The following is a 14,558-nucleotide window of genomic DNA, read 5'->3' on the forward strand; positions in this document are numbered from 1 at the left end:
GATTGTAGTTAAATCTAGTTGTGTTGGCAAATATACCCTCAGATATTGCAACAGTGGATTATTTAGAGTGGGAAGCTGGAAACTTGAGCATTACAGGTAAGAGATCAATAATAAATGGCTGCCAAAATACGAGTGGGATCTTTCAATGTAAGAAAAAAACATTACAATTAAGATATCTGCCATGTTTTCAAAGCGTTTATATTAAAGGGAGAACTCCAACCAAGATTTTTGAGAAGATGGGAAAGAGTTAAAACTTCTATCAGGTTTTAATTTCTGTCTGTGCACCCCACTGGAGATATTTCCCTTCACTTTCTGTCCTGTAGACATGGCAAGAAGTGAGAAAAAACCTCTCCAAACTTCCACCAGTTGGCACCTGCAGTATTAATATTCTTCTATCCTGTCCAGCCCTGGCATCACTTTAATAGGGCTTGTATGCCCAGGGAGCAGGAATGATCGGGCACTCACATGACCACTGTGAGGGCAGCCCTCAGAAATTTTGGGGCTCCTTACACATCTTGAGGCCTGGGCCCCCCAGGCCTGACCACCAACATTCTCCAGGGCCCGCCCACAGGTCATTTCATTTGGGTGTCGGTGTAGTAATATACTGTGCCAGACAAGTACTGTACACAGGGGCGTAACTACAGGGGTTGCAATCGCAACCGGGCCCCATGCTCCCGGGGGCCTGTGGGGCTCCCCTGTACACCTGGATAGGAGGGGTGGCGGATGCAGCATGTAGAGAATTCATTGTCCTCCTTTTTCCTCCTGTAGCTGCAGGAGGAAAATGGAGGAGATTGGTTCCTCTGTATGCTGCCCCCGCCACTCCTCCTATCCAGTTCACTTGTGTTCTGCTGTCTCTGGGCACCTGTGTGCTCCCCTGGTCCCCCCACTTCTACTGTGCTGCGCCCCCCCCCCCCTCTGCTTCCTTCCCTCTCCTGCCGGTTGCTGCAGGGGATGTGTCACAATAGAGAACCAGGAAGGGATTGGTAAATATGTACTTTACCAGCTCCTTCCTTTTCTGAATGGACAGAGTCATAGTCAGTGACATTGTAAAAAAAAAATAAAATGATAAAAAATAATACAATTCAAATACCAAAAAATAAAAACTACTGACACCAGTGGATGAACTTCCAGGATTGCAAAAGTCAAACTTGCAAGATGGCAGGAAGGGGGCCTACTGCAGAACTTGTGAAAGGGTCCCGCAGCAGGACCGTAATAAAGGGCCCCGGAACGCCTCAGGATCAGTGGGAAGGGACGCAGGCTTGAAGGGAAGGGCCCCGGCTAGGGGTCCGGGGGGCCCTTCATGGTTTCTTGCATTGGGGCCCTGAAGGTTCTAGTTACGCCTCTGACTGTACATGACAGTCCCAGTCTGCCCAGGAGATGACATAGAAGAGGCCGGGACTGTCATGTACTTGTCTGGCACAGGATATTACTACATTGGCACCCACATGTGAAGAAACAGTGCGCTTGGATTAAGAAAGTTTTTTTTTTTCCATTGCTACAGCCTGCAGATCATGGTGCCCAGATTCTCCTCAATGCCTCCTCCCACCCCTTCCTTCCCTGCTGAATTGGCCGAGCTGGAGCTGGGAAGTAGTAGGAGCACTTTGCCCCACACAGCAGCCAAAGCAGCCTTGGGGGCTCCGGCCATTGTTAGGGCCCAGGCGGCTGGGCCCCTCAGGATGCCTGGGCCCCCTACATGTGTATGGACCATCCCCCCTAAAGGTGGTCCTGAACAATGTAATTGGCTGTCAGAGTAATAACATGATAGGCACCCACCGATTCCTGAGCATTAGTACAGGTGGAGAGATGTCTTCAGCATCTCGGTTACTGTGCTGGGAGCATGCAGTCAGTGCTCTCAGAAGCACAGATAGCACTGCCGTCCATTGACACAAATATACAGCACGTGGGCATTAGCCCCTTTGGGTTATGTGACTGCTGTGATTGGCTTTTACAGCAGTCATATGATCAGAAAGCTCCTGATTGCAAATATTGATCTGGAGCTTACCGATCGCTGCTGGCTAGCCTCTCAGGAGCGTGCAGGGAACGTGTTCTCAGCACGGTAAGTTGTTTACATAGGGCTGCATGAATGTGGCCGCTCTGCGTTAAGGCCTACCCGCAGAGCGGCCGCATATATGCATACTGTTGGCACCAACAGGTTATAGCCCACCCTCTTCTCCACCGCACACGTGTCTTACATGGATGGCAAGAAGTTAATACACTTGACTTTCTTATTAAAACATTGATATTATAACAACACAGACTTATTACTTCAAAACACCTAAGAGGATTTTAACTAGCAGAGCCTTGCTAAATACACAAATCTTTGTACGTCAATATTTCTTCTATAATGTACCTATATAATAAAGTGCGTATTAGACTCCATTCACACCAGTGCGACTTGTCAGACGACTTGTCAACCTGACAAGTCGCGCTCCCTCGCAGTCCATTGACTGCTACAGGACCCGTTCTAATAGGAGCAACACAAGTCGCTCCGACTTAGAAAAAGGGTCCTGTACTGCTTTGGGGCAACCTCGGAGCGACTTGCATAGACTTCCATTATGTGAAGTCCGTGCAAGTCGCTCCGAAGTCGTGGTGCATGGTAATGCACAAGTCGCCCCCGAAGTAGTACAGAGTCGTGCCGCCCCAGTGTGAACCGAGTCTTAATTGGAAAACTGGTAAAAGTGTTACAACAAACAACAACAAATAAGCCTGTGCTTTTTTTAAATCACTGATTTGAATACTAACATAAAATTTAACAATGTAAGGCATGGAAAACAAGAAAAGGGAAAAAGCATGGAAAAACAGGATTACTTTAGTAATTATTCAGTATAGTTTCCCTATACTAGCAATACCAGCTTCTGTTCGGTCTACACTTTGTCTAAAATTGGATTAAAACCTTTTGACCAGGGTTCCACATTAACAATATTAATAATAATGAACTCATAAAATAGATTTTTCTGCTACATACCAGTCAAAATCTTTACAGCATTACTTAAAGGACCACGACACTGACTGTTAGCCGCTGCCACAGTTACACTAAATTCATGTCCACATGGCAGGTTAGGGAAGGAACAGTTTGCCAGTATGGAATTGCAAGTCCAGTTTCCAACATCAGAAGGTATAAGATAGGAAATAAATGTTTCTACTCCTGACATCTGATTCCAGGAGATCTCCAAAGAGTTTGTCACACAGTCTATTTCAGCATGAACTTGTTCTGGAACACAGGGAGCTATAGAGAAACACAAGTGTCTTGTCAATGTGTTAGCAATTCCAGTGTTTAAGGCCAAAGCTTGGACAAGCTACAACTTTACAGCTTTCTAACTTCAAATCCCACCATACACTGCTATCTGATGGATGTCAGTACCTGTTAGAACATATCCTTTATAAATAGCAAACAAGCCAATAGGTGGCAAAATTATGATTAACATAATTTTTAGCTCATTCTAAAACCTTTAAAAAGCATTAAACACAATGTTGAAGGTCAGACAATGTACATACATATACAGTATCTCACAAAAGTGAGTACACCCCTCACATTTTTGTAAATATTTTATTATATTTTTTCATGTGACAACACTGAAGAAATGACACTTTGCTACAATGTAAAGTAGTGAGCGTACAGCTTGTATAACAGTGTAAATTTGCCGTCCCCTCAAAATAACTCAACACACAGTCAATAATGTCAAAACCACTGGCAACAAAAGTGAGTACACCCCTAAGTGGAAATGTTCAAATTGGGCCCAGTGTCAACATTTTGTGACGCCACCATTATTTTCCAGCACTGCCTTAACCCTCTTGGGAATGGAGTTCACCAGAGCTTCAAAGGTTGCCACTGGAGTCCTTTTCCACGCCTCCATGATGACATCACGGAGCTGGTGGATGTTAGGGACCTTGCACTTCTCCACTTTCCATTTGGTGGTCGTCTTGGAGGTGTGTTTGGGGTTGCTATCATGTTGGAATACTGCCCTGCAGCCCAGTCTCTGAAGGGAGGGGATCATGCTCTGCTTGAGTATGTCACAGTACATGTTGGTATTCATGGTTCCCTCAATGAACTGTAGCTCCCCAGTGCCGTCAGCACTCATGCAGCCCCAGACCATGACACTCCCACCACCATGCTTAACTGTAAGCAAGACACACTTGTCTTTGTACTCCTTACCTGGTTGCCGCCACACATGCTTGACACCATCTGAACCAAATACGTTTATTTTGGTCTTATCAGACCACAGGACATCGTTCCAGTAATACATGTCCTTAGTCTGCTTGTCTTCAGCAAACTGTTTGCAGGACTTCTTGTGCATCATCTTCAGAAGAGGCTTCCTTCTGGGACGACAGCCATGCAGACCAATTTGATGCAATGTGAAGCGTATGGTCTGAGCACTGAAAGGCTGACCCCGCACCCCTTCAACCCCTGCAGCAATGCTGGCAGCACTCATACGTCTATTTCCCAAAGACAACTTCTGGATATGACGCTGAGCACATGCACTGAACATCTTTGCGAGGTCTGTTCCGAGTGGAACCTGTCCTGTTAAACCGCTGTATGGTCTTGGCCACCGTGCTGCAGCTCAGTTTCAGGGTCTTGGCAATCTTCTTATAGCCTAGGCCATCTTTATGTAGAGCAACGATTCTTTTTTCAGATCCTCAGAGAGTTCTTTGTCATGAGGTGCCATGTTGAACTTCCAGTGACCAGTATGAGAGAGTGAGAGCGATAACACCAAATTTAACACACCTGCTCCCCATTCACACCTGAAAGCTTCTAACACTAACGAGTCACATGACATTGGGGAGGGAAAATGGCGAGTTGGGCACAATTTGGACATGTCCACTTAGGGGTGTACTCACTTTTGTTGACAGTGGCTTAGACAATAATGGCTGTGTGTTGAGTTATTTTGAGGGGATAGCAAATTTACACTGTTATACAAGCTGTGCACTCACTACTTTACATTGTAGCAAAGTAATTTCTTTAGTGTTGTCACATGAAAAGGTATAATAAAATATCTTCAAAACTGAGAGGGATGTACTTACTTTTGTGAGATACTGTATATATATATATTATATTTTTTGTCTCCCTTTTGGGATTTACTTTACCTTCCCTCTTTCCCTCCCTGTTCTTTGGAGGGGGGTCTACTTGAGGGAAGCAATCAATGGCTTGGTTCTCAACTGATTTTTTTTATAAAATTGGTGTCCTACCCCATATATGAGATGTACTTTGTGAGTACATTATTAATGCCTGTGCATATTTTGGTTATTCTCTATTTTTGGATATGTAATTTTTTTAATGCTCCAAGATGTTTGATTTTGTACCATAGTTCATCCTACATTACTTGCAGAGTTCTCCCCGAAGAAGGAACTATTATGACTCTGAAATGTGTTGGACATTTTTCTTTGCATGTACAGTTTATGTGAAGCATACAGATTATTGTATTGTATGACCCTGTGCTAACTCTACCTTTTTGGATATTTTGTCTTTTTCAATGATACTATAATACATTTATATTTTATGATATAATTATTATTTGAGCCTCTAAAGTCCCATACTAATTGGGGGATTCTGTCTTTGTACATATTACAATTTAGGGATGTTAGCTAAATTTGCACAATAATCTCCTTGCTCCCCTTTATAAATTATATACTTGTACATTATTGCTGATAAAAAAAATTTAAACATAAAAAAACATTTTTCACAATTTACATGCTGTGAATTGACAGATTGTGGGAATGTCTCCCATATTGGTATTCCTACATACCAAATTATAAACACTATATAAATTAAATGTTGTTAACTCCAAAGCCCACTTTCTATATAAACATAATAGGTGAATGTGTTCTTAATGAGATTTGATATCTGCTTCTTCAAGAGATTTATGCAATAGGTATATAGAACAAAGAAGAATGGTATAGTCCAATGGGACCTAGGTGCTGCATTCATGTGGTTACATAGATGCTCATTGCGTGGGGGCTGTCAAGTGGGGGTAAAAAAGCACTCAAACCAGCCTCCGAAATCATTTAGTCATCTCATTACCCTTTAAATATGACCTCCAGTTTTTGAATCTAATGCTGTGAGGGAATACACCTGTTTTAAACCCAGTATATTAATACCCAAATGTATATAAGAGAAGTTCAGACAGCTGCACTCCAAGAAAGTCCATCTTTATTGGGTCATAAAAGCAACATAAAACCGCAGCGAGACATTTTGGGGCATGAGAAAAGTCTATGCTTTCTCACTACATCAGCGCTTATTCAGCATTTAATGATTAGGCTCTCATGTGGCAGGAAACGTGGACTTTTCTCTCCCCTCACTTCCGTGTGTCACTGGCTTTGCTGGGTCATCAGGAGCTATTGGCTCCCACAGCTGTCATCAAAGCCAAAGACAAGGGAGCATGGGGCGGGGCCGAGTCCCATTGTCTGTGTCAATGGACTCAGGCTTGGGAGCGAGCACACACAATTGCCACATGGGAAGAGTAGAGGAGGGGCCAGGAGCGCCAGCGAGGGACCCAAGAAGGGGAGGTTTGGGGCTGCTCTGTGAAATTTCATTGCACAGAGCAGGTGAATATACAGATGTTTTTTTTTTTTTTTTTTTTAAATGTTTCCTTTATAATCACTTTAGTATACGAGGTGTGACAATTTAGGGCCCGGAATGCCCGCAGTGTAGTATTATGGTAGTGACTCACACAGCCATTCACACTGGAGAGTGTTCTGACATGTACTAACTTGCACTCATCTAGGTCGCAGACCAGTTGACTCGGTCTTTATGGAATAGTAGAAGAAATACCATGTGTGTGCGTTGCGCTGTTTGCGGAAAATTAGTGACAGGAATCTGGAGCAGCGGGTTAACAAATTTTGCATGAAAATTAGCAAAATTGCAAGCAAAATTTTAGCTTTGTGTTACAACAGGCTTATAGTGAACATTCCATGAAGAAATCAAGTGTCTTTAAACAGCATAGGCGTGGAGAGGGGCAGGAAGATATCAACGATTACGCAAGAAGTGGGCAGCCAAAAATGCAAAGAACGGATGCAAACGGGAACAGAGTGTGAACCCTCGTACACTCAGATTGAAGATTGAGTGTGTGTATGATGGCAGAAGAATTGAACATGAACAGGGAAGTAGTGTGGCAGATTCCAACAGAGGATTCAGGAATTAGAAAGATGTCAGAATTTTATTGCATCAAATGTGAATTCAACAGAAATGATAAAAATTGGTTGTATGTTATGTATCCACAGTACTTTGCAATGTCACTGTAATGAAAATTAAAACCATAACATACCTGTCATGAACTGTATATCATTGCTACTTGGTCCTTGACATTGATCATTAAAAGCTGTAATGGTGACATTGTAAGTATGGCCACAGGGGAGATTAGTGATGGCACAGGAGGTAGATGTAGTGTGACATTTGTGCACCTCTCCCTCCGTTGTGATCACCAGTGCTGTATAATTTTCAGATCCAAGAGCACTGCTCCAATTAAAGATTGCATTGTTCATTTGGCAGTCAATGTATGCAAACGGGTTTTGAGGGACACAGGGCTCTAGAAGATGACAAAAAAATACTTTTACTGGTTTTAATAGTACAGACTATTGATCAACATAAAACAATAACATGTATCTATATAGTAAGGTTACCAGATTTTCAAAATTACACGTGGGGACCACCTACTGACAACCCCTACAAAATCACACCCTTTTTTGTAGTAGCCACACCCACAAAATCATGTTTTTATTAGTTCAGGTGTTAGGATTAGGTAACATACAAATGTAAGGGGTCAGAATGCAGTGACACAGAGTTCAGGGGCCATGATTAAGTATCATACAGAGTTCAGAGGTCAGAAATAAGTAACATACAGAGTTCTGGGATCAGGATTATTAACTAACACACAAAGTTCAGGGGTCAGGAGAAAGTAACACGCAGATTTCAGGGGTCAGGGTTAAGTAACGCACAAAGTTCGGGGGTCAGAAGTATCTCACAGAGTTCAGGGGTTAGGGTCAAGTAGGGCACAGAGTTCAGGGGTTAGTGTTAAGTAATGCACATAGTTCAAGGGTCAAGATTAAGTAACAGACTAAGTTCAGGGGTCAGGAGTAAGTAACACAAAGTTCAGGGTTCAGGAGTAAGAAGCACACAAAGTTCAGGGGTGAGGGTTAAGTAACATACAGAGTTAAGGGGTCAGGATGAAGTAACATACAAAGTTAAGGGGCCAGAATTAAGTAAAACAAAATGTTAGGGGGTCAGGAGTAAATAACACACAAAGTTCAGGGGCCAGGGTTAAGGAATGCACAGAGATCAGGGGTCAAGAGTAAGTAACACACAGAGTTTAGGTTCAGGAGTAAGTAATGGATAGAGGTCAGGAGTCAGGATTAGGTAACACATAGAGTCCAGTGGTCAGAAGTAAGTAATGGATAGAGTTCAGGGGTCAGGATTAAGTATCAAAAAAAGTTAAGGGGTCAGGAATAAGTAATGCACAGAACTCAGGAATCAGGGCTAACTAACAAACAGAGTTCAAGGGTTAGGATTAAGACCTAATCCAGACCCCTGAACTTTGAGCATTTCTTAATCCTGACTCCTTAACTTTTTCATTACCTAATCCTGACCCCAGAATTCTGTGTGTTACTTAATGATTGAGTTTGTGGATCAGGATTAGGTAACACACCTGTTCAGAGGTCAGGAGTAACAGTTCAGCGATCAGACCAGCCAGCTGCAGTTATTCACAGTTTGAATCGCAGTCCTTGTGCAATACTTACACATGATTTAGCAAGCATACACCTAACATAAATTTGTGATTTAGATCTATTTTAGTAATCTAATAGTCACTGTACATTTAATCTAATTTAATAAATATTAGATATTAAATTGTATTGGGCAAGGGATAGGCACAAAGTTCTTGAAACATGTCCCCATCACCACCTTATAACTGCAGTAGGAGTGAAGGGTGGGTAAACCAGGATACGGGCACTCATGTGCATATGGACATTGGAAAATATTCACTGTCACATCAAATCATTTTTGTAGGCATCTCCACAGCTCCATGGCCCTGGTAAGCTAAAAAGTAAGTGTCTAGTATGGGCATTTTAACTTTTAGCAGAGCACATTGCTCACACTTTTTTACAGAAAAAAAGGCTTTGCATATAAAAAGACACATTACCCTTATCATAGTGTCTACAATTTACAGGTTGCATCATACATTTAAAGGAATCTGCACTTCAATGTCAGGTAGGAGGGTGATTGAGATTATATATAAAGGTTTTGTTAAAAAAATAATTTTGTGTCCATGTTCTGGAACATATCCTATGTGCAACATGGTGGGTTCATGGGGAAAGGGGAATATGGAAAGTATGAGAAGGTAATCAGATCTCCCATTTTGAGCAATTTAATTGGCGTATGATATTTGATTGGTATCTATGATTTCAGTTTATCTAAAAAAAGAGATCACCTTGGACAAAAATAATTATAATGCCCCATACACACGTGCAGATTATCTGCAGACTTTTGTCTGCAGACTTACCTTTTCTATGTAGTACAAGGGCCTGCCGGATTGCATACAAATTGAAAGTGTTTAGGTTTGACCTCATATTATATGGTTTTGGTAAGTCTGCAGACAAAAGTCTGCAGATAATCTGCACGTGTGTATGGGGCATAAGTCCCATTGTTTTCAATATAGGCAAATAAAGACATTAGCAATGTTCCTCCAATGTTTTAGTTATGGATTATTTATCAAGTCAAAAATACTGCTAAGTAATACCTTTATATATGTTTTGTTAACATTTACAAGGACCAACTTACTTAGCACACTGTTACATTACTTTACAACTACTAGCACAGCTATACTGAAGAAATCTGAGAGTGGCTATATTACAAAAATGCTAGAAAATACTTACCTGTCTGTATCACTTTTGGTGAGACAGCTCTGCTGTTGCAGATAACACCAAAGGATTCCACAGTTACAGTATAGATCTGTCCACACTGCAAGGAACTCACTGTACACGTGGTGTTTGTAGTACTGCAGTTACTGCTCTCTCCATCTTGTGTGGTGGCAATAGCTGTATATCTTATTCCCCCAGATACTGTGCCCCAGGAAATGATGGCATCTTCTGAACCACACTGGTACTGTGATTCTAAGTATGTTGCAACACAGGGCACTGAAAAAAAAATCAATAGTCAAATCCATCATGCAGTATATGCATTTTTGGGTCAGAACATGAAATGTTACAAAAACATTTTTTAACATCTCTAAAGTGAAAATAAAGATGTTTTCCCTCCTATGAGTGTCAGTTGATTAGATTGTATTGGTTAGTATCATGCAAGTAGATTGTGGCATCAGATAAATCAGTAAAATAGCTGCATAACATAAAGGTAAGTAAAATAAAAGTAAGTAAAATATCTTATATACAGTATCACAAGCTTTCAAGCATCTAGCAGCTCTTTAGGCTGTTACTACTGTATCTGTAAAGGTCTGAATATTTTTTCTTCTCACCACATTTGTGGAGTAATCCCAACCTCCCCCACTTGCACAATATCCCAAATCCACAGTTATGGGCAGTTTGTGGAGTAGTAGTCCTGTTAAATGGAAGATTGATGGGGTTCTCTGACCTCAAGGCGAAGTATAACCCTTCTAATAGTATATTTTTAGGCATTTAAAGCTGAGACATGAGGTCCAAGCACAGTTCCCTGCCTCCCTCACTCTTGAGTCAGACCCTATTGAGCGACTTTTTACCTTAAAATTGTTGGGGAATCCGCTATTCACTTTATACCTTTGGCTTATACCACTAACTCGAATTTCACTAACTAGAAATGGAATGACTTGTCAGATTTGGAAGCAGAAGAATGGGAGACCTGCACCAGCCATTATGTCACAAATATGATCTCTGCTTAGAGACAAGTTTTTGCAGGTAAAGTAAATCCATAGAGCCTATTTCACCCTGCAAAGGCTGCTATTTCCCATTTGACTGATCCTTCCTATAAATGTTGCCATTCCTCTGTAGGACCCTTCCTACATATGGTGTGGATGTGCCCCTCCATCAAATCTTTTTGAACGGCAGTGGTAGCTGAACTTATAAAAGCTATGTGACTGAACCCTTGAATTGGACCCTAAGGTTCACCTGCTAGGTATCTTAGAAAGGGTGGACTTAGGTCGTTATGTTGATTTTCTTTGCTACTTTCTATGCTTGAAAAGAAATTATCTTAAACTGGAAGTCACCGTTACCTATGTACAAGTTGACCTATGGAAGTAGAAACTGCTCCCAAATATATAGTCCATCGGGAAAACTCCTCGGGTTCTAGTCACCCCACTTAACCAAAGCAGTAGAACTATATTTAAATGGCTCTTTGTTAACGGATGTTGTGTTAATCCTTTTCTGCAGTTACTTTTCTTCTTCTTTTCCCCCCATACTTCTCCTCCCTTGTACCCTGCATGTCATCTCCTATACCCTCCTTTTTTTTTTATCTTTAGCCTTTCCGTGGTTTGAGAATATCACTTCATAGTCCTCTACTCAGACTGAATACTCTACATATTTGTTTATCAACGATTATTTGATGTGATATTGAATAAATGATCCTTCTTATCTTGACTGAAGTGCTTTCACACTCTTTTTAGATGTGGTTCTCGTATCAGTGACTCTGTATATATGGTGGACTGTACTCATGTCTACCGTTTGTTTACTATATAGACACCTTGCTGCTCTATTTGTATTTGACCAATTATTTTCAATAAACCTTTTCTACTTGTTAAAAAAAAAATCACAAAACAAGGATGGGGAAATGTAGCAGAAAGGGAAGATTAGTTGGGATGGATTGTTCTGGAACACTTACTGTGTATTCGTCGCCTTATATTGGACTTGGTTATGTACTGTCTATTGTCACTGTGGTGAAATCTAGGGGGAGATTTACTAAAACTGGTGCACTTAGAATCAGTGCAGCTGTGCATGATAGCCAATCAGCTTCTAACTTCAGCTCGTTTAATTAAGCTTTGACAATAAAATCTGGACGCTGATTAGTTTCTATGCAGAGCTTGCCAGATTTTGCACCATGCAGTTTTAGTAAATAACCCCCCCTAGTGTCAATATCCAGTAACTGGATCTTGTTGTCATGCTTGAAAAATGATATAACGTAATTTACCTGCTTGTTTGTATTAGTTAGTTTAGTACTCAGCTAGAGCCCTCCCTTCTTCATGTTCCTCAGTTATTTCCCAGCCTTCATAGCGGACAGGGTGTAGAAGATCATTGTCTATTTATACTTCGTTATGACTGTTGAAATTCCATGTATTGCATTCTACAAGTAAAAATACTGTAGCACCCTCCTAGATGGGTTCCAGGATTTGTTAGAATTAGTGCTGGCTCACTGTGTTCAGTGGAGCTGGGCGTGTTTTGGTAAATTTAGCTTGCCTCGATGTAACCACTGTGGCTGTAATAATTGTATTAGGTAAATTTAGTTGTGCTCACTGTAACCCATGCAGCTGTCTCTCATTAATTAGGTCAGTTCAGTGTTCTCAGTTGCTGCTAGTCTGATAGCTCCCTCTGCTTTCCAGAGAGCTGTAGAATTCTCTGGAACATAGGTGTGGAGCTATGCAGATGGCAGTATGACTACTTATGCAGCCCTGGCCAATCCCATGGAGCAGGGCCTGCATAGATACTTTGAGCCACTGAGCTTCTGAGTCTTTTCCTCCAGAGAATCAGTCCAGCCTGGAGGGCAGCAATGCTGCCATGTACTTGCTGTTTGTGAGGCCTCAGGTGGGTGACCTGAGGGCCTGGATGCTGAAGCTACAGAAAGCTGACTGAGGGGCTGCCTGCTGAAGATCTAGTATGGCTAGAGAAATGTGTCACTTGAAATTTGGAAGGAGGCAACCAGCTGTCCCTGGACATTTTGTGAGTACAGACTTTGTAAAAGATCTTAGAGACTTTTGGGCTACTGCCGCCCCTCTTGTGCTAAAGATTCAGCTGTGGGTTTGTCTAAAGGGGACATTGGCTTGTGTCCTGAAGAACCTAGTCTATTTGATCCTGTGTGAAGGGACTCTGCTCTTGTGGCTCTAAAGAAAGTAGTTTACATTTAACTGTTTCCACAACAAAACCAAGTCTATAATTTGATTGACGCAAGGACTTATGCTTCAGCTTAACAGAAAGGAGGTAATGGTCCTCAAGTTCTATCACACTCAATTCATTCAATCCTATCCAAGTTCTCCAAAAATAAAAACAACATCCTGGTTATTGAAGTAAAGTGAGGCTGAGTGTGTGCCTGGCTGTGGGGAAACCCACTGGGGAAGAACCTGGGCAAATTTCCAGCAGCTTCTACGGGAGTAATCACTATACTACATTGGACTAAACCGCCATGTCTTAGATAAGCTGTCTGTGGAAAAGCACTAATTCAACAAGTCATCATACCGACTGCACAGACCAAGTTCTAATGGAGGTATGCCAATGTATAAGGCAGTGCTTGAAACAGAACATGGACTACAGTATTCAAGAGATAAACACAACTATAGACATCTATAAATAAAGCATAAATAAGCTTAATAATCCTTAAAAAAAAAGTCCCAAAATGCATTTTTATTACTACCTCAGTTTGTCTTTATATTAACCTCCTAAAATAAGCTGTATCAAAGGTTTCTGGGAAGTGGGGGCAGCAGCATAAGACAATCAGGTCCTACTGCATTCACTTCAATGGGCTGCCCTATGTGCACTATAGAAGCTCCTGTTCCTTTTTGGGTAACAAACTTTGTGCGATTTCTAACTGCGTGTTTTGCTGCAATTGCCCTGTGAATCTGGCATGCAATGATTGCACCAAGTTTGGAGTGCAAATAAAGAATTATTGGCAACCAAAAGCACATTGTGTGTTCTGCCGCAATTTGGAATCCTGGTCAGAATCACAGTGATTCTGCCGCCAATTAAAATCGCAGCCTTAGATAGGTATCAGACTGTCATAAACACTGGTTAAATAATCTACATCATTTGCAACAATTAAGCTGTCTCTATTGTAGAAACATAGGCTAGAAGAGAGATGCTAACATGAGATAGGACAACACAGTGCAGGGACATATGATGATGGTGGTAATTTTATTTATTTATATGTCAAAAGTATTGGGACACCTGCCTTTACACGCACATGAACTTTATTGGCATCCCAGTCTTAGTCTGTAGGGTTCAAGATTGAGTTGGCTCACCCTTTACACCTTTAACAGCTTCAACTCTTCTGGAGTTGAATATATATATATATATATATATATATATATATTTTTTTTTTTTTTTTATATTTATATTTATATTTAGAAATACAAATTTCCTGCACGACAAAGGAATCCCAGTACATTTCAGAAAAAACGAAATATTTTCGATGAACGTAGCTACTAGAAACTGTGTGATCAATACACTACTGTTACAGTAACAGATTGCAACAGTGATGGGGATTTTTAAGTTATGAGGAAGAGAGAGTACACATTTGCAACTTATATTGCATAGGAGAACCCTACTTCTACTGTATAACATATTGATATAACAATAGCCCTTCTCTACAAGTGATAATATATTTATAATCACATTAATAGACTTTATGTGAGGCATAATACCCATTAAAGTATGCGTTGCTA

The 14,558-nt window shown here is 41.2% G+C and overlaps 1 protein-coding gene across 1 annotated transcript in view; it reads right to left on the minus strand.

Moving 5' to 3' along the window:
• The window catches only part of LOC309561928 (uncharacterized protein), a gene marked incomplete at its 5' end in the record, with an annotated part of 144,672 nt that overhangs the window by 70,824 nt on the left and 59,290 nt on the right, over nt 1–14,558 (minus strand). Inside the window, 3 exon segments of the mRNA XM_082266008.1 lie at nt 2,966–3,226; nt 7,260–7,520; nt 9,862–10,122. Of these exon segments, the coding sequence (XP_082122134.1) occupies nt 2,966–3,226; nt 7,260–7,520; nt 9,862–10,122 (783 nt within the window).

This window comes from Pelophylax lessonae (assembly GCF_965119305.1).
Source record: "Pelophylax lessonae genome assembly, chromosome: 8".
In the NCBI taxonomy this organism is placed as follows: domain Eukaryota; kingdom Metazoa; phylum Chordata; class Amphibia; order Anura; family Ranidae; genus Pelophylax; species Pelophylax lessonae.